Source organism: Gavialis gangeticus, unplaced genomic scaffold, assembly GCF_001723915.1.
Source record: "Gavialis gangeticus isolate Ggan-Ray unplaced genomic scaffold, GavGan_comp1, whole genome shotgun sequence".
Taxonomy (NCBI): Eukaryota; Metazoa; Chordata; order Crocodylia; family Gavialidae; genus Gavialis; species Gavialis gangeticus.
In genome coordinates, this window is record NW_017728995.1 from 66312028 (window position 1) to 66333676 (window position 21649).

The 21649-nt window shown below is 41.4% G+C and overlaps 1 protein-coding gene across 13 annotated transcripts in view; it reads left to right on the top strand.

Annotated features, from left to right (window-relative positions):
• The window catches only part of ARMC8 (armadillo repeat containing 8), a 115699-nt gene extending 94487 nt beyond the window's left edge, over positions 1-21212 (top strand). For all 13 annotated transcript variants that reach the window (XM_019503782.1, XM_019503783.1, XM_019503784.1 and 10 more), the window contains 10 exons: positions 2424-2506; positions 2790-2871; positions 6339-6425; positions 8418-8510; positions 9791-9940; positions 10896-10991; positions 13217-13312; positions 13834-13906; positions 17423-17516; positions 21137-21212. In XM_019503782.1, coding sequence (XP_019359327.1) covers positions 2424-2506; positions 2790-2871; positions 6339-6425; positions 8418-8510; positions 9791-9940; positions 10896-10991; positions 13217-13312; positions 13834-13906; positions 17423-17516; positions 21137-21170 — 888 coding nt within the window. In that variant the 3' untranslated portion in view covers positions 21171-21212. The remainder of the gene's footprint in view (positions 1-2423; positions 2507-2789; positions 2872-6338; positions 6426-8417; positions 8511-9790; positions 9941-10895; positions 10992-13216; positions 13313-13833; positions 13907-17422; positions 17517-21136) is intronic.
• Positions 21213-21649: the final 437 nt, after the last annotated feature.

The window sequence follows — 21649 nt, forward strand, 5'->3', positions numbered from 1 at the left end:
TTGGCTTTGGTTGCCACATGGGGCTGGGAAAAAAATTTCCTCCTCCTGTTGCTACAGGTGTAAGGGTGGAAAAAATTTTCCATTTTCCTCAGAGGCATTCAGTGTTGGCTGCATCTAAGTCTGGGGATTTTGACTGGAGCATGCTAGAGCATTTGCTGGGATTAAAGCCTGGAGGTTCCTTGTTAAAGTATCTTGCCCTCAGACCAATCGCCACATTTAGGGGCAGGGAGGAATTTTACCTTATGGTCAGATTGGCACAGTTTGTGGGGTTTTTTTTCTTCCTCTGCAGTGGGGGGTGTGGCCCTTTTCCTAGGATCTCTCAAGTGCATTTTAACAACCCTTGCAGCTGGGCTCTGAATGCCATTGTCCTTCTGCTGTGGTAGGTTTAGGTGCTTTTGGTGCATCAGCGATATGGCTTGTATTTGTGCAACAGAGTAAACGTGTGTAATTTTAGGAATGGGATGGTTTGGATAGGGATGATTCTGCCTTGAGGAGGGGGTTGGACTAGATGACCCCTGGAAGTCTCTTCCAGCCCTGTTTTTATATGATTCCAAGATTTCATAACATTTGTTTTAAAGCATTCAAGCTTTGACTAGTTTATTTTTATAACTGCATTTCTTTGGGTGAGGACAGCTGGTCATTTAGTTTTGGCACTGCACTGGGATTTGGGATATTTCCCATTTCTTGCACCTGCTACTTCATGATCTTGGGTGAATTAGTTCCAGCAATTCAGTTTCCTATCTGCAAGATAGGAATAATAATTCCCCACATGGCAGGATACATTCATTATTTTTTGAGAGAGGCTCGGTTATTGCAGTAGTTGTCATCATGCAAGTACCCAGATGGTGTGCTGCTTTGCAAATGGAGAGATTACTGTGAAGTATAATTAAAATAATTACCCTTTATTTTTACTTTTCTGACCAGTTTGCTTCCTAGAAAACCAGTGGTGGTTTCTGTTATATTAAATGCATCAAAATGAAAGGAATTCAGAATATTCAGACTGAGGAAACACAGTCCTGTGGTTTGTATTGTGGTTTTGCCAAACAATTGGTATATGACTTTGGAAAAGTTTCTTAACCATCCTTGTCTGCTTTTCCTGTTGGCGACATCATGCTTCCCAATGTTGTGCAACTTCTGTTGCTTTGAGAGATCTGAGATCCTGTCCTGAAAGACTGCAGTTTTGCAAACTATGGAGGGATGGATTGTTTTATCTTATCTGCTGGATGTGCTTAAGGCATTGGTTGTAGGGCAGCTTCTTTTGTTTATTACATGATATTCCTGGGTGCTTTACTTCAGGAAGGCAACCTGAAGGGCTTCTTTGCTTGCTTTGACATGGTCAAGCATATCAGATATATTTTTGTGGAATAAAGTTGAAACAGAAGGTCTGCTAGTTAATTGTAAATGTGTAGTGGCCAAGGCTTTCCTCATAAAAAGTTTCATTTGAGATCATTGCCTTGGTCCCATCCTCAGGTCCCGAGATGATTAGTATTGCATTGATTTGTATGAAAATTTGACCAAAAAGCCTGCAGCACCACCCTGCTTTTCTAATTAGTGGATAGAGAGAGAACAGAATAGGGGGAAGATTGCAGTGCTCAGCATTTTCTTCATGGAGAGGGAAGGATGTTGAGGTATGCCATACCTCTCGCTATGATGGAGGGCATATATTAGTGGTTCCCAAACATTTTATGGTCAAGGCACCCTCAATAACATGTCACTCCATTTCAAATATGAATTTATAGTTGAGAACCACTGGCACAAACAGGAAGGGTGTTGTGAAAGGAAGAAAACTGGAAAACATCAGCAGGGCAGGTCTTAGGATCTTTAGTGCCAAAAAGCACGCTCCCTCTTGAGCTAAAGGAATACCTTTACTTGCTGGTAACAGTAGTGAGTTGTTACCCTGCAGGCAGCCTAACCTTTAAAGGGGAAAACACTTATTCATGGTGGTATGGTAGTACTGATTCTAAACCAGCATATGTCCCACTTGGTGACAAGAGCATCAATTTTGAAATTCATTTCCTAAATAAAGGCCAAATTCCCATTACACTGTGTAGCCTTCCAGTTCTAGGTTTACATCTTGGCCGTGATGTGCACTTCTTCTGCATGGTTTCAAAATAACGAGTGCCCTAATAATACATTAAGCATTTTGACCATTTTGTCTGATATTCAATGCAACATTTAGTATACTACAGTTGAGTAAAGAGAGAGGTGCTGTTGAATAAATAAGTTCAGTGGTTTCATAAGGGAAATGTATATGGGCTGTGGTCATTAAGGTAAGTGGTATTGCTTTTGTTGGTTGTTTACTCCCTTTTCATATGCTGTATTTAGAATGTTGCAGAACAAGCAAAATAAATCATGGACATTAACAAACATTTAAAGAATTGTCTGTGCCATATTGTTCAGGCGTCATTAACCTCTTTCTCCAGATCATTGAGACAGAAAATATGATGGACCGAATTGTGAATGGCTTGTCTGAGTCTAGCATCAAGGTGCGATTAGCTGCAGTCAGGTGAGAGCCCTTTTCTGTCTGAATAAATCATTTTAACTGTGCTTAACTCTGCTTTCATTTTTGCACTTTGTTGCCTAGAAATTGTGTTCATACTTCACATGCTAAAATTAAGTTAAAGAACTTTTCTGTTTTCTGAAAATGTGTTAAAATACATGTCCTGACGTTGCAGGATGTGTCTCTTTCAATATTTGCATTGTATTGTCACATTTGAAGTTACAGCTGTATGAAAAGAAACAAAGTCCATATTTTAAAGGCTGGGTTTTTGTGTTATTTTTTTTTAAAGATGTTTGCACAGTCTGTCACGGTCTGTGCAGCAGCTCCGAACAAGTTTCCAGGATCATGCTGTATGGAAACCCTTAATGAAGGTATGAAATGGAGAAAAAAACGAGAATCAAACACTGGGAGTGTTGCATTTGATAGAAATGAGATCTTATCTTCAGTTCAGTGTTTTTATTAGGGATTTAATAGAAACTCAAAATTCAGAATGTGTGACTTTTTGAACCTGACAAATCAGCAAACAGCCAAAAATAGTGCCCAGTGTCATAGGCTACAGTTTTTCTTTTCTGCAGTGATTACAGTTCATTACAAAATACAGCAGTAGCACCAAGTCCATAGCCCTGACTTGGCTATTAGGACCTGGTGTGGCCTCATCTGGAGTACTGCATCCAGTTCTGGGCCCCAGACTTCAAGAAAGATATGGACAGATTAGAAAGAGTCCAGCAGAAAAGAATAAAAATAATTGAAGGCCTAGAAAATATGACTTATGAGGAAGGACTGAAAGAGCTTGAATCATTTAGTCTGGAGAAGAGAAGATTGCGGGGGGGCGCAATTTGATAACAGTAAATACCTGTAGGACAATTATAAAGAGGATGGAGATAGACTATTCTCTGTGGCTGCAGGGGACAGGAAAAGGAGTAATAGCCTCAAGCTGTAGCAGAGGAAACCTAAGTTGGAGCTGAGGAAGAACTTCCTCACTGGTAAAGGTTGGTCAAGCATTGGAATAGCCTACCTAGAGAGACCGTGAATCTACATCCCAGGAAACTTGCAACAGCAAGTTATACAGATGCATATATACAAGTTATACATTGTCTGGGATGGTTTAGTCAGGGATGAGCCAGTCTTGTCTAGGAGTCTGTATTGGATGACCTGCTGAGGTCCCTTCCAGACTTCTTTTTCCCATGATCTAGGATAGTAGGAAGTTATAATTCATCTTTTTTTCCCCCCTCATATTGTGGCTGTAGCTACAGGCAGGTGGTATTGGCCCTATATTCCCATGACAGTGTTCCCCTAGGGAACAGGATGCTGAAAGGGAGAAGGGAAGAAGCAGGGCTATGATGGGCATGGAGCTTTCCTTTTTCTCTTGAGACCTGATCTGTCTCTGTTTTTCTAGGAACAGTACAGCTCTGTTCTACCTTTACACATGGCTTTCCATAGCAACTGCCTTCCAGCACCTAGAAACCCATCTTGTGTTAGGAGAGCAGAAGCAAGACTCATGATCTATTTTAAAATCAAGTTACTCAAACCTAAGAGAAATCTGAAGGAAGGAAAATTAGCAAGGATTTCATTGTCACATGTGCTGCAGTTTACTGATACCACTAAGTGGTGCTGAAGGATTGAGGCATAATCCTATTTAATTCTACAGCCACAATGGCAGATAATGTAGCTGTGGAACTGCAGTCTTTGGCATAGTTTTGGATTTGGTTTCAGTCCATGGTGAACTAGATTCACCTGGTAAGGACAGGGAGGAGGAAAATGGCCCTCCTATGTTTTAGTCCAGTAGGCTAATGATTAGGGCACTTGCCCAGATAGGAGGACATGGGCACCCTCACCTATAAGTGTGTTTAAATCTGCCTGCTTCTCAGCACAGTTCTGTAGCCACCAGGCAACAGGTTGAGCATTATCTCAAGCACTGTCTCATGCTCCCCTTGAACCTGAGCTGCTGGGCAGCCAAGATGGGAGGCTGGGGGTGGGGTGGGGATGAATGGGACAGGGGACTCAGGTTGAGAAAATAGATTTTTTTTTTTCCTTTGGCAGTTACTAGGGTTAGAAATTCTCCACTCCTTCAGGCCCTGCCAGAATCCATTTTATTGAAATAACTTAAGTGAACATATAAACAAACTGACAGTGAGTGGATGTTATTGTTGTGTTGGGAGTGGGATTTAAAGCTGTTTTCTGTTCCTATGAAGCATGAGGGGCTGAGAAGAATGAATTATCTAGAGAGTAACAAGGGAAGGGAAGCTTGCTTTGTTTTCCTCTCTCTCAACCATGCAGAAGAGACCATTTTGTAGTATTAAGCACCATGATAGAGGACTGGTCAATTGACCTTACTATTACCCTTTTCTTCCTTAAGTAGTGGGTCTGATTTACCATATTTTCTTGCATACAATACACAACTTTTTCCCCCAGAATCAGACGACCAAAATTGGGGTTGCATATATTAAGTGGGGAAGCTGATTTTCTGTCTCGCTAGAAGTACCATGCTTTGATTCCTGCTACACAGCACAGCAACCATGGCAATACTATTTAGGCAGCTCAGGGAGTCAGTTGACTTCATGGCTCATTGTTCTTTACTCCAGAGGTGTTAATGATTGTCTCTGCTTTTTAATGGCCTTGATATTCCATTAATCTAGCTAACCTTCTTAGGGCAATTTTGCTGTCTGGTAGCTGCTTCTGGTCTCTCATCCTATTTTACAACCTTGGAGACTCTTTAACTGTTTTCAGAATCATAGATCCACTCATGGAAACTAGTTTTCAGAAGCAGCTAGGCTTTCAGCTTTAGTTCATCAGGAAAGGGAGGGTGAGTCATAGAATCTTAGAAAATGGGGGTTGGAAGGGACCTCAGGAGGTCATCTAGTTCAACCCCTTGCTCAAAGCAGGACCATCTCCAACTAGATCATTCCAGCCAGGGTTTGTTTAGCCAGGTCTTTAAAACCTCCAAGGATGGATATTCCACAGCCTCTCTGGGTAATCTGTTCCAGTACTTTGCTACCTTCCTGGTGAGAGAGTTTTTCTTGATATCTAATCTATTAGATAGCTCAGTCCGCTGAAGATTGAGCTTTGTTTCTGCTGTATGCAGCCATAACTCTGGAAAAATCTTTCCTTCATTCTGCCTTTCAAAAACAAGTTGCATATTGTATTCTAGGGTGTTTTGTATGCAAGAAAATTTGGTATTCCCACATCTATGAAGCATAACAGATGACAACCCAAATTCTAATTAAAAACCGTTGTTTTTTTTTCACACGTCCAGGAAGAAGGCAATTTGTTTTCCTGTTATAACAGTGACTATAAAAGCTTGGTGGTTTAAGCATTAGGCCGATTGTCATAGTCATGATCTCACATGATCAGATGCCTTCAGCTTGCACATGGCTGTGGGTAGAGCCAGTTCCAGACTACCACCATGCTGGGGTAGAACTTGTTCCCCCAAAGGCTTGTTCTCTCCTGAGTTGCTTAGTGCTTATGGATAATGGCATTGATTGGTCTCTAGTGATGTGCTGACTATTTAAAAGGGAGAATGCATGCCTTGCTAAGCTCTTAGCTCACAGGGACAGCTGTTACGTTCTGCCTTGGCCCAGACTACAAAAACTGGGATGTAGGGTTGGGGGGATGGGGAGCCTTGTTTTCAGCTTCCGTTCTCTTCCCAGATGCGCAGCACAGGGGCAGGTTGCAACACAGGAGGATCTCCCTATGCAGCATGGCTCTATATCCTTTCCCTGTAGTATGGGGAATTGCGGTACCACTGATGTTTCTTGCTAAGAAAAGCCTTCGCTTTGTTTCAAAATGATCTGCTCCTTGTCCACAACAAATGACTTCACTTCCCTCTTCTTGCTTTTAGGTCTTACAGAATGCTCCAGATGAAATCCTGGTAGTAGCATCTTCCACGCTATGCAATCTCCTCCTAGAATTCTCCCCAAGCAAAGAGGTTGGTATTTGCCTTTCCCCTCTTCAGTGGTCCATTAATAGATGGGCACTTTACAATGATGCCTTTTGAATAAGCAAAGGAGGCTCTTCGTCAGTACTTTATTACAACTGTAATATTTTACAGATATTGATATGTGGTAGAATTTTCATCACTTATAATCCACCTGTTAAAAAGTCCCATTCCTCAATGATGCAACTTATGTGCATAGGACAAAGTCCCCTGTTCTAATTTAGTTTGATCTTGTTATGCTACATAACACTGACCAACTCTTCTTTTAGCACTCAGTGTTGATATATTGTCTTTACTCAAATCTAAGACAAGGTTGTTTCCCCCAGTCAGCATGGGGGGAAGCCCCTCATCTTAGATGTGCATACAAAGCAGAGGGGAGGCAGGCGGCTACTGTGGGTCTGACTCTCTGGCCCTGAACCTGGGTTGGGGCCAGAGTCAGGCCCACAGCAGCCTCCTACCCCACCTCCACTTGTCCTCGGCAGCTTCTCCTTCTCCTTGCCTTACTAACAAGTGCTGCTCAGCTCCAGCTGGGCCTGGATTCCCTCCCCGGCATAGAGCACATGGAAACTGTCCTATGTGGAGGACAAAGGCTAAGGGGAGCTAGGGGTGAATGGGTACGGGGCAGGCAGGAAGGCTGCAATATGTTGGGGGCATGGGGCAAGGGAGATAGCTGACTCCTCCTAGCCACCTGATTTTCCCCCCCTCTCCCCCCAGCCACCATTTTTCCTGCTGTAGCAATGGGAGGAGGACAAATTTAAGACAAAACTCTCCAACACTTATATTCCATACCTTGAAACTTATAACAAATTTTTAATTTTTCCCCATATAGAATCTAATTATTGCAGTCATCTTAAGTTCAGGGTTGATTTAGATTCAAATAAATGCAGTATAAATGTCTCTCTTTTTCCTTATGCCATGTGTTCTCTAGGGATAAACTAGATAGCATTAGTATCTGGGACTCTCAGCATCTCTCACATGCATTAAAATCTGGAAAATGAGTAACAAGTGTTACCTTTGTGTATTTACCAGAATGAAGCTTGAACAGGATCTTTGGAATAACAGCCCCCTTCCTTGGTTTTGCTTTTTTTTTTTTTTAAACTCCATGGCTGAATAGAAAACTATTGCAGGATTTCTCTCACAATGGCCCCTTATCAGAGCTACCCTGGGACCTTCACAGATGCAAAATCAGCCACCCAGCTCCTCCAAGAGGCCCAGTTCTTCAGCAGCCTTTCTAAGGGCTGCCCCAGAGCTAGAGACCTGAGAACTCGGACTCCAGCTCCTCCCTGGTGTCTGTCAGAATTTTGCTGAAATGGACACGTTCCTATGGAACGTACATTAAGTGGGACAAACAGAAAAGTATTTTCTGGTAAAACCAGTTCTAGCAGCTCAGTGAAATGAATACCCGTTTTCTATATCAAGAGACATGTTGAAATACTGCTATGGGAAAGGCGTTTATTCTTTATTTGTTTATTTGCTTATTAGTGCAGAAGATTAGGGTTTTCTTTTTAAATTGTGATTTAGTTTCCTGGTGCTCTTTTGCAAGACATTTTAAGTTAGCCTCATTAGCAAACAAAATCAGTTGCTTAATGAAGGTGGTTTTCTGTTAAAAGCAGATAGCAGTCAAAGATAATGTTGTCTTAAGGGTGTTTGCTTCTACAAATTTCATTTCAGTTATGTCTGCAGTTCTCCAGTAAGCCATATATTTAAATAATGATGTGGCTTAGAGCTGAGCTTTTCAAAGGAGTCTTGGGGAACTAGAATTCTAACTTCCATGGAAACATAATGGGATATAGATACCTAAGGCCTTCAGGCATCTTTCCAATTGTAGCCTAGAGAATTTAAGCACTTTATAAACGCAGGTTGCCCACAGAAGGTAAACGCACACATTAACAGTACCATTTTTGGCACACAATTTATTTACAAGAAAGTCTACTAATTCCCAAGCAATATTTTAAAGTTCTGTTTTTCTCCTGTTTGTTACAGCCTATATTAGAATCGGGAGCTGTAGAACTTTTGTGTAGTTTAACTCAGAGTGAAAACCTTGCCTTGCGTGTGAATGGCATTTGGGCTTTAATGGTAAGTGTTTACGTGATGAAATATAGTTTAAAAACTCTCTCTTCAAGGAAAGGAGATTCTCAACTTTACATAAAATCATAGAGAAGTAAGGCAGGAAGGGACTTGAGGTCATCTTCTAGTCCAACCTCCTGTTCAAGGCAGGATCATCCCTGGTTAAACCATCCCATTGAGTGTCTGTCCAACTCGAGGGTGCTAAACCCCCAGCCTGCAGGCCAGATCTGGCCCCTGGTGCCATGTCATCCAACCCATGGGGCCTGTTCCTAGTGCATGGGGCTAGGCAGAGGTGGTGCAGGGGTCCTGGAGCCCAATTCCTGCACATGGGACTGGGTAGAGGTGGTGCTGGGCTCTCGGAGCCCAATTCCTTTACTCAGGACTGGGTGGAGGCAGGATAGAGGCCCCTGGAGCACGCTTCTGATGTGTGGTGTTTGATCTAGCCCCATGGGCCAGCCCTGTGCCTTTTATCTGGCCTGAGGGGCCAACAGGTAGAACACCCCTGGTGTCTAACCTATTCTTGATGATCATGATTTGCTCTTGTCATCATAAGTATTGCACTGGTTACTAAAAGCAGTGTCCCACCTGTGTGGTGGATATACAAGAAAATACTCTTTGATCCCTGACAGTATTTTAAAAACCAGCTGTCAGAAATGCACTTGTTGACACATTATATTTGTGCATGTGCTCAACAGTATTTATTAGATATATGTGCCACTCTATCAAAGAAGGCTCAGGTTGGCTTACAAGAAAACCCACAAGATATAAAACAAAAACAGACTTCTCAAATGATATCTCAAAACCTTAAGACTGTACCCTACCCCAACCATAGCAGTGCCCATAACCAACTGTTGTATGAGCTTGATAGTATGGTGACTTTCAACAACTAATAACTAAAGCCTAAAATCATGAAATTACATAAAATGGGTTTAATTAAGTAAGGACGCAAAGTATGAAAAGATCTTGACCCATCTACCTGTCTACATTGGCCTATTAAGCATGATGGCTGACTGGTTCAAAGGTAAAACTAGAATGCAAACACATTGGGCAGATGCATGGAAGGATATTTTAAAAGAGGAAAAATGGGGTGATCCCTGGACTTTGCTGAGGATGTGTGGGGAACTTTATTCATCCCCCAGAAATGCCATCAAACTGTAGTTGCAAAGTGCCCAGGGTTACTTTATCACAGATGACTACATTGCACATGGTAATCTTTCTATAGACTGAATGAATACCAAACTTGGAAACACAAATCAGTTGACCCTTTCCTGCATTTTCACATCCTTCAGAATATGGCATTTCAGGCAGAACAGAAGATCAAGTCAGACATCTTACGAGGTTTGAGTACAGAACAGCTATTTCAGTTACTCTCCGATTCAGATGTAAATGTGCTAATGAAAACTTTGGGACTGCTCAGAAATCTTCTGTCTACTCGTCCAGTAAGTAAGATCATGGATACTCTGGAAATGTATTTTTTTTTAAACCTGGCCCAGCAGTTGTAGGTTATACATTGCAAATCCTCAGTGCTTATTATTCTTCCCAATGATTGTGTAGGACTGACATGTCACTTTAGAAAGTAACTTGCTTCCCTTTTAAATTAATTGTTGAATATGTCTGTTTGAAAATAATGAAAGCTCCTTCACATGGTAATCCAGGAGTAAAACACAAATGCATGAATGTGGAGGTAAAGAGCAAATAATAGTGCAAATCTAGAAAAGAGAGAGACTTCTCCATATCCAGCTGGAGATGATTTGTAGGAGTTGTCTCCATGTACATGTACTCCAATATGGCTTTTGGGGATGGGGATAACATAATCAAGTCATCTCCTTGATAAACTAAATTGGTTGAGCTTCTTAAGTCTGTCATGGAGGCAGGTTTTCCAGATCATAAATTAGTTTCTCTGTACTCTCATATCCTTTTGGAAAAGTGGACAGCAGAATTGCACATTCATTCTGTAAGTATCACAAATTCCACATAGAGAGGAAATATCACCTGCCTGCTTCTGCTTGATATTTCCCTGTTTATGTGTGTGGTGGCTGTTTAGCTGCAACATCAGAGTGTAAGCCCATCTTCTGCAGGATGTGTAAGCTCTTCAGTCTTAAGATGAAGCCCTACATGATACTAAGAAAGTCAGTATCTGTATTCAGTGGGATTAAGCTGAAAGAGAGAGTTCCTTATTCAGTTCCCTGTGACAAATTATAGGCTAAAGGTGACAAACAAGAATATAACGAGTGTTTTCTGCCATGATAGATTCTTTTACTTTGCGCAAAGATAAGTGCTTCTAAAAATACTGATGCTTGTAATAATAATGTTTACACCAGGACTCTCCCTATTTTCATCTCTTTCATTCCTCTGGAAAAGTAATGCTAATTGTGTTAATAATTGCTTTGGCAGCACATAGACCATATAATGAGCACTCATGGAAAGCAGATCATGCAAGCAGTTACCCTCATTCTGGAAGGGGAGCACAATATAGAAGTCAAGGAACAGGTACTTTTCACTGTTTTCTGTATTGTTTTTAGCAAAATAAAAGTGTAAGGAATGGTTTAAGACAGTGCACAAACTTTGACTGGCCCCAGGGCAACAATACTATGCAAATCATGTGCTATGGGCAATCTCAGACCTTTCTTTCCATGCCAACCTCAGCTTTAAGCCTTTGTTTTCCTGTGGTGGAAAGCAGTATCTGTGGGTCTTGCAGGCATCATGCTGTCAGTAAGCCAAGGATTGATGACCACATGTTTAAAATGTCAGCACTCCTCACGGAATTATTACTGGGGTTGTCAGTAACTGGCCTTGAATGATGTTGGTCACCATGATGTTGGTCAACTTAAATTCTATGAGAATAATAGTTGAGTTATGCTAACTGTCAGAATGTCCATTTCTCTTCACTGTTGGGAGTTTAGATTTAGTATGCCTTTGGCTATTGTAGGAATGTTGAACTTGAATCAAGTCCAAAACTGTTTTAAAGTCCAGTGGTGAATAGGCTACAGAGATGGCAGAAATGAGAACTGTGTAAAGGGATCATCGTTCCCTGCTGCATAAGGCTAGGAGTGGGGGAAGATGGCTGTTGGGAAGAGAGATAACATTGTGCATGGGGAAATAACATCACACACGGGCAGTCTGTTGGGTTGTTATTTCCACTACAGCTCGAGATCAGCCAATGAGAGCAGCACCAAGAAATCTACCAGCCTCTGCTGCTGTGTTGGTAGTTGGCATCAGTACAGAAAACCATTCTGTTATGAAAAGACTTTGTGATAAGGTCAAAAAGTCTGTTTCTAATGGGAGGCTGGAGACAAGGGTCACTGGAGGGGAGAGGCAAAGGAAGGGGAGCTAGCAGGAGAAGAGACATGTTAGGAAGGTGGGAAAGAGTACAAGGCTGTTTCATTTAGGGTTCGAGTTGCATTGATTTTTAGCACTTTGATTGCTATGGAAGCATGTAGATGTAACTGTTGCATCATAAAAGTTGATGTGCATTCCTGAATAGCAAGTCTGTTTTGCCTTTTAAAATGGCTAAAATTTGCATTTGTCCATAGCAGAAATGTCTGGTGGTGATGATGGGAGAGAAGTGGCTAGCTAAGTTAGCACTACATGAAAGGGTTAGTGAGGAGCACGTGTGATATACGTTTTAAGGGCTGGCTCCTCAGCCATGCTGAGCATACTCATCCTGTACACATTCTCCCACAGAAAGTTCAGCACCTCAGCTTGTTGCCACGCCACACTAACTTATGAACTCTAATGTTGCCCCCTACTAGTGTCCCATCCACCCTCATGCACCTCCAGTATGATTGTGCCCTTCATTCATGTCAGCTCAGGCTACCATGTGATCACTCTGCAGTCTGAATGTGAGCAGTGTCTGTTTGAGTGTCGCTAGTCCTCCCATGCCTTCCCACACTCACCCCTGCAGGGGCAGGCAGGTTTTCTCAGCATTCCCTAGGAAGGGATTCATAAAGCAGCTCCTTGTACTGTGGTACTGAGAACTGCGGGCTGTGCTTCCAGAAGCTGTGGCGCTATATGAGTGAGCATGTGGACGCAGCAGCTCTAGTCTAGTTTTGCAGTGTGGCTGCTCTCATTTGAGCTAGTCTAACTCAAAAGGAGTAACGCTGGGGTAGATCACTTGAGTTCACTTCAGTGAAAACATGATTAGATTGGGTGACTGTCACTTGGGCCACTTAAGATAGGTTAGATCAGAACAGTAGATTGTGTACTGTGCAAAATAGCCCCTCTCCCCACACCTTCCAGACAAGGAGTGGAACCAGAGGACTATAGTTTCTAGTTTCAGATAGCGCAGAAAGAAAAACTAACTGGAGACTTTATTTTCCAGTGCTTTTATCCTTGATACAATGAGCACTACTTCTCTGCACAAGAAAATTCCAGCCTTACAGCTTGTTTAACATCTCTCCCAACTATACAGTTAGTCCATTAAAAGATATCACCAAAAGCCTGCGTATGCCTTAGACCATTGTGGCTACAACACTTCAGCCCTTCAAGGTTGAAATGAGTTTGTCTTGCTTTTTATTTTAAAATCACAATGACTTTAGAACAGCTTAGGCAAGCTAGTGGTATTGTGCCAGGAGAGCCCTTGGCCCTCTGTCTAAATTAGGTAGAAAATCTGGGTTCTGATTGAAGAAACATTCACTGTACAATGATTGAATCTGTTGGGAAAGCTTTGATTCATAATTGTTGTTTGCCTACAGATTGCACTCTCTCTTTTGCAGACATTATGTATCCTTGCCAACATAGCAGATGGAACAACAGCAAAAGAACTCATTATGACCAACGATGACATCTTGCAGAAAATAAAGTATTATATGGTATGTGAAATTTCTTTAAAGGGTTTGCGTTCTGTTCTTTGTAGTAATGGAGAGTACAATATGCTGGCATGTTTTAAAGATATAAAATATTAGTTCTCAGTATCATACTTTTTATTGATGTGCAGAGAGAGCACCTGGGTTAGTTCAGTACAAAAATTGTGGTAATGCTTACAAGCCAAATTCAGAGGAGGAGACTCCAAGAATTAACTTCCCCAAGCAATTTTACAGTTGTATTAAGGTATGAGTCTAACAAATCCAAGTAATGTGATATGAAGGTCTTCAGAATCTTAGCTACACAGGAACAGGGTATTTAATAGATGCTCCTTGTTCAGGTGGGGGTTCAGTGAACACTGTATTTGGCAGCCCTTGGTTATGATAGTGTCTTTGGTTCAGATCACAGTCAAGGAAATGCCCTTGATTTATTACCTTATTCATTAAAGGACGAAAGCCAAAAATGGAAAGCAGAAATGTTCTGTGAAATTTAGCTTCTGAAACTCCAAAAATTCTGTCTTTATATTTAGAGTCATTCAAATGCTAAACTTCAGCTTGCTGCCATGTTTTGCATATCTAACCTCGTCTGGAATGAAGAAGAAGGTAAGAGAAACCATCACATTTACACGCATTGTCTGGGGAACAGCACTATTATCAAACACAAATGTTATGTAATAGTTGAGATTGGGTTCCATTGTGCTATACACTGTAAAGATACAGAGTGAGGTGGAGTCCACACTTCAGAGAACTGATGGTCAACCACAATGCCATGGCATCTGTTCAAGGTTGGTAACATGTTAGCACTGTTAGGTGTGAAAACACCTATACGTGAGTCACAAGATAAATCCATAGATTTGAAATGGGAATCCATAGCTCCAAAACTGTTCTGACCTGTTTCCATCTTTGCAAGTTCGTTGCATCAGAGTAATTTTCTGTAGTCAAAACATTAGTGCAGGCTTTTAAGAGTTGGCATTTTCTGAAGGGTGCCTTCAGTTTAAAAAGAATGAGAACAATTGATTTAGGTGTAAAATGGAACTAGTGAATATGACAGAAAAAAAGAGAGAGCAAGGGCATGCTAGAAAGAGGGAACTTGGAGAGTGTGATCCCAGCTGATAGCCCTACCATCAGTGATTCCTGAAGGTGATGGGTCTGTTTTTTCTAAATAAATACAGCTGTCACCAAATGAAGCATAATTCAGTCATCGCTGGGTGCCTGGTTTTTGTATGTGTTATAGCACAAATCAAATTTTGAGGAGGGGTTTTGATGAATCGGTGCCATCCATGGCCTTATTATTTAAGGCAGGGTAGTCCAACAAGTTAACCTGTGGCCCCCGGACTCCCAGTACAGCCAGCTCTCCCTACTGCTCTGGCACCTACTACAGTCCAGGCACTGCTCCCCTTGCTACTCCAGCAGCTGCTGCCACTGGAGTCTCCAGATTCCCTCTCCCTTCTTTGGCTTCCACTGCCTCACCCCATCCCTGGAGGAGGGGCCAAGGGAGCTTGCAGCTGTGTGAGTCTTGGGGACCCAGGAACCCCCTGTGGCACAGCTTGGGGTGCTGGCATGGTATAGTGGGGTGGGGTACCCACAGTGCAGCGGAGAGGGTGCAGCATGGCATGTAGTGTGGTGTGTGGTCAGGGGGCCTAAAGCCTCCAGCTGCTCAGAAGTTGGACAGCCCTAGTTTAAGGTACTCCATGAATGAATAAGAGCTAGGTGAAAAGTTAGTATGAAGCCAGTTGTGGAACAAGATGAAGTATAGTCAGAGGATGGGAATGTGGGGAGATGCTGGACTCAGTGGGAGTAAAATGCAGAGTTTGGTTTTGTCTGTGATTAAGTTGCCAACCTGGATTCAAGGAAGTGTTGGCAAAACCAGAAGATATGGAGGAATGGACCAATGGAAAACAAATTGGCAGAAAGAGATTTAGAATTTTTTGCTGTAAAGTGGAACAGCAAAACCACATGATGAAGTAAGGTCATCCTGAGCAGTGTGCCTGAGAGGAGGCTGCACATAGACGTTAAACGCAGTGTTAGGAGTTCCCTGTGAGAGGGACAGAAGATGCATCTGTATCATGAAAGGGCAAGGCCTTCCTCTGTAACAGAGAGGCTTGGCTCTCTATCTGCGACCTCTTGAACATATATTGACACTGTTTTATAGTAGCTGGATGCTGGCTGCTGTGGTTGCGCTGCTTTTTACCTGTGGCAGGTTAGGATGTTAGGTCTGTGTTGTGTTAGGGTTAAGAGTAGTCTTAGGCAGAGTTTAGATTATGGTTTGTATAGGATAGCTTGGATAGGGATGATCTCCTGAGGCAGGCCTCAAGCAGGGGGCTAGACTAGATGAGCTCTGGAGGTCCCTTCCAGCCCTGCTTCTTGAGGACTATGACTCTGAGACATCTTTCAACTGCAGCTTCCTTAGGGTGCCTTAATTCTAGCATTAACCTAGCCCTGGATCACAGAAGCATAGATAATTGGGACCTCAGGAGGTCATCTAGTCCAGCCCTCTGATCAAACAGGATCATCCCACCTCAGGCTTCGTCTGCCTTGTCTTAAAAACCTCTAAAGATGAAGATTTCACAATCTCTGGGTAACCTGTGCCAGTGTTTTACTACTCACCTGCTTAGAGAGTTTATTCTAATATCTAACTTAAATTTCCCTTGCTGTAACTTGAGCCCATTGTTCCTTGCTCTGTCATCTGCCACCACTGAGAACAATCCAGCTCCATCCTCTTTGGACCCACCCTTCAGGTAGTTGAAGGCTGCTATTAAATCCCCTCTCAGTCTTCTCTTCTCCAGACTAAATAAGCCCAGTTCCCATAGCCTCTTTTCGTAAGTCATGTGCCCCAGCCCCCAAACCATTTTTTGTTACCCTCTGCTGGACTCTCCAATTTCTCCACATCCTTTCTGTAGTGGTGGGCCCAAAACTTGACACAGTACTCCAAATGTGGTTTCATTAGTGCCCAATAGAGGGGATTACTGCCTTGATCTGGTGGTAATGCTCCTACCAATGCAGCCCAGTATGCCGTTAGCTTTCTTGACAACAAAGGCACACTGCTGACTCATATTCAGCATATTGTCTGTTGTAACCCCCAGGTCCTTTTCTGCAGAGCTGCTGCTTAGCCAGTTGGCCCCCAGTCTGTACCACTGCTTCTTTCTTGAGGACTGCATTAATTAGAGTGCAGCCTGCTCCCTGCCACACATCCACTGACTACCTGAACTACCATCAGAACTTGCCTGCTTGCAAGTTTGGGATTGTCATCTTGGCATGGCTGCTCTCTATCTGTGACCAGAGGAGGGGGAGGTTTCTTAATGAGGCTTGGAGATTTAGCCAGCAAGGGCTTACAAACAGTGCAGGGGTTTACAGGTTTGAACTGGAGGGAGTGTGGAGCCATCCAATACTGAGGAAGGGTTGTGGGAAAAGAGGATTGGGACGAGAGGAGGGTAAGTGGGAGGGAGCTGGAAGATGTTGCAACCCATGAAAATGCATGAAGGAATGAGGGATGGGGACAAATGCAAGAAATGTAGGAGGAAGACAGTATGCCTGTAGATGGGTGTACGTAGCATACATGGGGAGAGAGGAGAGTAACAAAGGGGCGGGTGAGCTTGACTCTGGTTGCAGTTTTCCTAGTATACTGTTCCCACCTATATCGAGAGCAGTTTCTGCAGCTTAATCTTTACTGTGTTACTTCCTCTTGGTGCTTTAGATCCCAGAGATGCCCTGTGAAACTCCTAGCATTCCCCCTGATTTCTTGTGTTAGCATGTGTTGTAGCACTTGCAATCTATGATGCTGATTCTGGAACCGTTTTCAGAGTAAACATAATGTTCGTCAAAAGCAGAGCTAGAAAGAGAGAAAACAAGACAAGCCTCTTCATTTTAAATCATTCAGGGTTTTTACCGGCTTAATTTTCTATCACTTTTTGATATAAAAACGTTATAGAAGAGAAGCTGTTTGAAAAACTGCTTATAGATCAGTCAAAAGATGAGGAGACTTCAGGGGCTTATTAACATAGTATTTTACTTCTACCCACAGCCAGTCCCCCACCCCAAAAAAATTAATGCCCTCCTCTTCTTTTATTCTCTATAAGTTACTTGTTTGGTGGCATTCCCAATAACAATTTCTTTTTGTAGGTTCACAGGAACGCCAAGATAAACTACGAGATATGGGAATAGTAGATATTCTACACAAATTAAGTCAGTCATCAGATCCAAATCTGTGTGACAAGTGAGTATACACGAGTCCCTAACGTAAAAGAAATCTAAGTGAATTCTTTGTTTAATTGTTTTAATCCTTTTGTGAAAGCATTTGGGTTATAGAAAATGAATTGGATGGCAATATCTCATACCAGAAGGCAGATTCTTTCTTTTGGATCTAACTTTCCTATTATGTCATTGAGTCCTACTGGATATAAATAGATTGCTATATTCATTCATTAATTTGAGAAAATGGGTCTTCTGATTCTTGTTGGTCATAAATTATATTCGGCAAGTCCTAAGTCAGGGACACATACTAAGAATCACCACTGTTTTTCTCTTCCTCCCTCCCAGATGAAAATAAGCATTCATGCCATCTTAGCACTGTTTTAGTCCTCTGAAATGTCTCCAGAATTCCATGATTTTATTTTAAAAAATAACCAACATCAGTAATTGTTCAAGGAGCTCCATGGCTAATTGTACTGTATTATAAAAAAATGCATTATATTCAGCTGGGTAGATTTGAAGGTGTACCTATTATCACATCAGTATCTAGGGAGCAAGTTTAGCATTTCTTCTTGCTCATCCACATCATTGATATAATTAAATCATCCAATTTTTTCCTAAATCCAGAATAAAAATATTGGCTCAACTCTTCTGTTTCAGTATTCCCAGTTGTACTGTTTTCATTTAGTTACAGACCTGTATTTCTGTCTTGGTCCCAGAGACCAAGCAAGATGCCCTAGTTTTAGTTAATGTCTGACAGGACATCACATGGTGATGTTGATATCATACAGCACTTCAAAAAGCAAATCAGGTTTCCAATTTCTGTTTTTTATAAAGGAAACTTCCAAATCCCACACTTCCTGGAGGTGGAATTTACACAATGAAATTTAAAATGTGTGCTAATGTTTTATCAATACTCACAAAAGGCAACAAGATATCCCAAGGTAACTAACAAATGCAGGCAGAATAATGGAAAACTGATAAAGGATTCGACTGATAAAGTATGGAAATATAATTAATGCCAAGTAATGCAGTGTTCTGGAAAATGGTGTAATCATTCTTTGAGATTAAAAGCTTAGCTTTTGAAGGGGATTTCACAGATTTTAATATACTTAAACTATTGCATAATATTTCAATTAAAAATTAATAATATCCAATAAAAGTAAATAGCCCATTCAGTGAGTTAAGAATGGGCTAACTGACTGATCTCAAAAAATAATTGTCTGTGGAAGGTTATCTAGGAATGGAGGTGTTTCTAGTGAAGTTCATCTGTAAGATCAGGACCAGACCTAACCAGTTCAGCATGTGAGTCACTTGGTAAGCTGGGTCTACTCTCCAGTGCAGGTCTCCAATGCACTTAATATATGCAAATTAAATTTTTATATATTTAACAGCAAGGCTGTGTGAGCCTGTAGAAATTTTTGGATGCACAATGCAGACCAGCATACAAATGAGGAGTATCAGACTGGTGATTTCACCTCTGTTTGGCGTTTGTGAGACTGATTTTGGAATGCTTCATAGTTTTTGGGAGCCTACATTTTTACAAAAAGCATTGAAAGAATTGGAGTGGGTGCAGAGAAAGAAGCACCCAAACGATTCAAGGGAAATGCCTTACAATGCAAGATGCAGAGTTATCTTTAGTTTATCAAAAAGGTGACTGAGATTTGATTTATAATTGAAAAATACCTTCATGAGGGAAAATGCCCAGCTTCTGAAGCCTTCTTAAAATAGCAGAAAATGCATAATAAGAACCAGTGGTTTGACAAAGCCAGACGTTACTATCCCTTTATGTGGTGATTTGCTTAAAAAGGGTCAGAATATGGGGAAGAAGTAGTCCACAATGTCAAAACCTGAAGGTTCTGTAAAGGAGATGGACTAAATGAAATAAAATAAGGGTCTGTAAAAGAATGATAGGAAAACAGGCTGGGAAGGGACCTGCTAAAAGCAGAAATTGTTTCAATTTAAGCCATCCCATACGCAGGCTGATCTAATTGCCCTGAAAAACATCTAGTGACAGATTCCACAGCCTCTCCAAGGGATCTGGCCCAGTGTTTAAACACATGCGTTGTTAGAAAGTTCTTCCTCATATCCAGCTTTACATCTCCCTTGTTTCAACTGTTACTACTTGTCCCATTTTCTATTAACAGTAAAATCACCATCCTTTTTCTTTAATCAATCCTTTCTATATTCAAAGGTTATTGAATTGCTCATAGTTTTCTCTGTTCTCAAGTAAATAACCCCAATTCTTCCAACCTTTCCTCATGCGTCATGTGTTTTTATGGTGTGTGTGTGTGGGGGGGGGTTGTTGTTGGGTTTTTTTTTTAAGATCTGTGATTCATTTTTGTTGGTTTTCTTCTTGGGACTCTCTCTAATTGGTTCACATCTTTCTTAAAATGTCATGTTCAAAACTGAACATAACTCCAGTTGTGTTGACTCAAGTGACTTGCATGTGGCACTCCAGGTAATACAAGCCTGTGTGCTGCTGGCTGTCTCCCACCCTTCAAATGCTATCCCATTGTGGACTTATATTCACTTTGTGATCTATTGTAACCCCCAGGCACTTTTCTGAAGTACTGCAGTCTAGCCAGTCATTTTCCATTTGTATTTGTGCTTTTGATGGATCCTTCCTAAAAGCAATGCTTTGCACATGTCCTTTTTGCATTTCATTCTGTTTATTTCAGATTGCTTTTCCATTTTGCCATGGTGATTTTGAATCTAAATCACATCCTCTTAACTGCCTGCAATACAATCCCACTTATCATCCTCAGATTTAATAAATGCACACTCAGTTCCATCCAGTCATTAATGGAGATACTGAAAAGCACCAGACTCAGGATAGACCCTGGGGAACACCGTTTAATACTTCCTCCCAGTCTTACATTGTGCCTGTACCTTTTTCATCAAAATTTCACTTGGATCCCCCTTTGCTGAGAGGTCTGTATTGATACCAGACCAGGTACTTCCCCACTAGCACACTTTCTGGCTCTACAGTTCTCCCCCTCTTCCTCCAGATGGGAGAATCTTACATGTGCTTTCCCAGTGCTATTCTATGAGCCTGTCCATAGAAGACATCATCTTCCCTTTCTCCCAGTGTGCAAGCTTGATAAAATAGGAACAGGTGGATTCTTTGCTTGTTACTTTGTTTGGCAATGCTCATTATCCATTTAGCTGGCATTCTGCATAGAATCTTGTACAGGGTAAACTCTTGCACAGAAATGTTGAAGTCCACGCAAATTTTATGAGCCAACACTAAAGAACAAATCTGGAATAAATTTAAAATTTCAAAGAACGGGTGAGTAGAGGATAGTGAGATTTGTATTATGCAGTGTTCTAGGGAAAAAGTGGGGGTGAATTATTATACAGAGATGAAGAAACACAAAAACATTGGTGAAAACATAAAGGAACTGTCAAAGTTTGAAAGGAAGAGGAGTAAAGAACACAAGACTCCTGTGGACATTGGTTTGGGTTCAGGGAGCACTGTTGCTGGAAGATAAATATCTGTTGTTCGGTATGCATATTGTGGGGGCTTGGATGCATCTTTGAATGTTAGTCTGCTGCTTGATTAGTTGGATTTATTAATAAAGTGAAAAAGAAAGAAATATTAAAGTCCAAACCCAGTTACTAATAGAATATCTGTGATTTCAGGGCGAAGACAGCACTCCAGCAGTATCTTGCATGATCAAAGATGAAGTGAATCTTTGGACACCCCTCACATCTATTTAAGGAATAACAGGAAGTAGCCTCACCTGATTCCTTATATTTGCACAAGTCACCTTGGGCTGCATTTTTCTCAGGTGCAGGGAGCTGCTTTGCAGAAACAATTTAGATGATCAGGTCTCCAGTGCACTTGAGAACTTTCTTGAGGTAGTTCCTTTACTCAGAGGACTATTGTGAGTTGGTTTTTTTTTTTGTTTTTTTTTGGTTTGGTTTGTTCATTTTTTTTTTTTTTTTTTTTTTGTTTTTTTTTTTTTTTTTTTTTTTGTTTTTTTTTTTTTTTTTTTTTTTGTTTTTTTTTTTTTTTTTTTTTTTCTGAGCTACCTGGACTCTCAAATGGAACAATCAATCATCATTTTCCTTTGGGCCTACGATTTTCTGCTTTTGCTGCAGCCTGCGTGTGTGTGTGGGTGGTGTGTGGTTGGGTGTGTGTCTGTGTGTGGG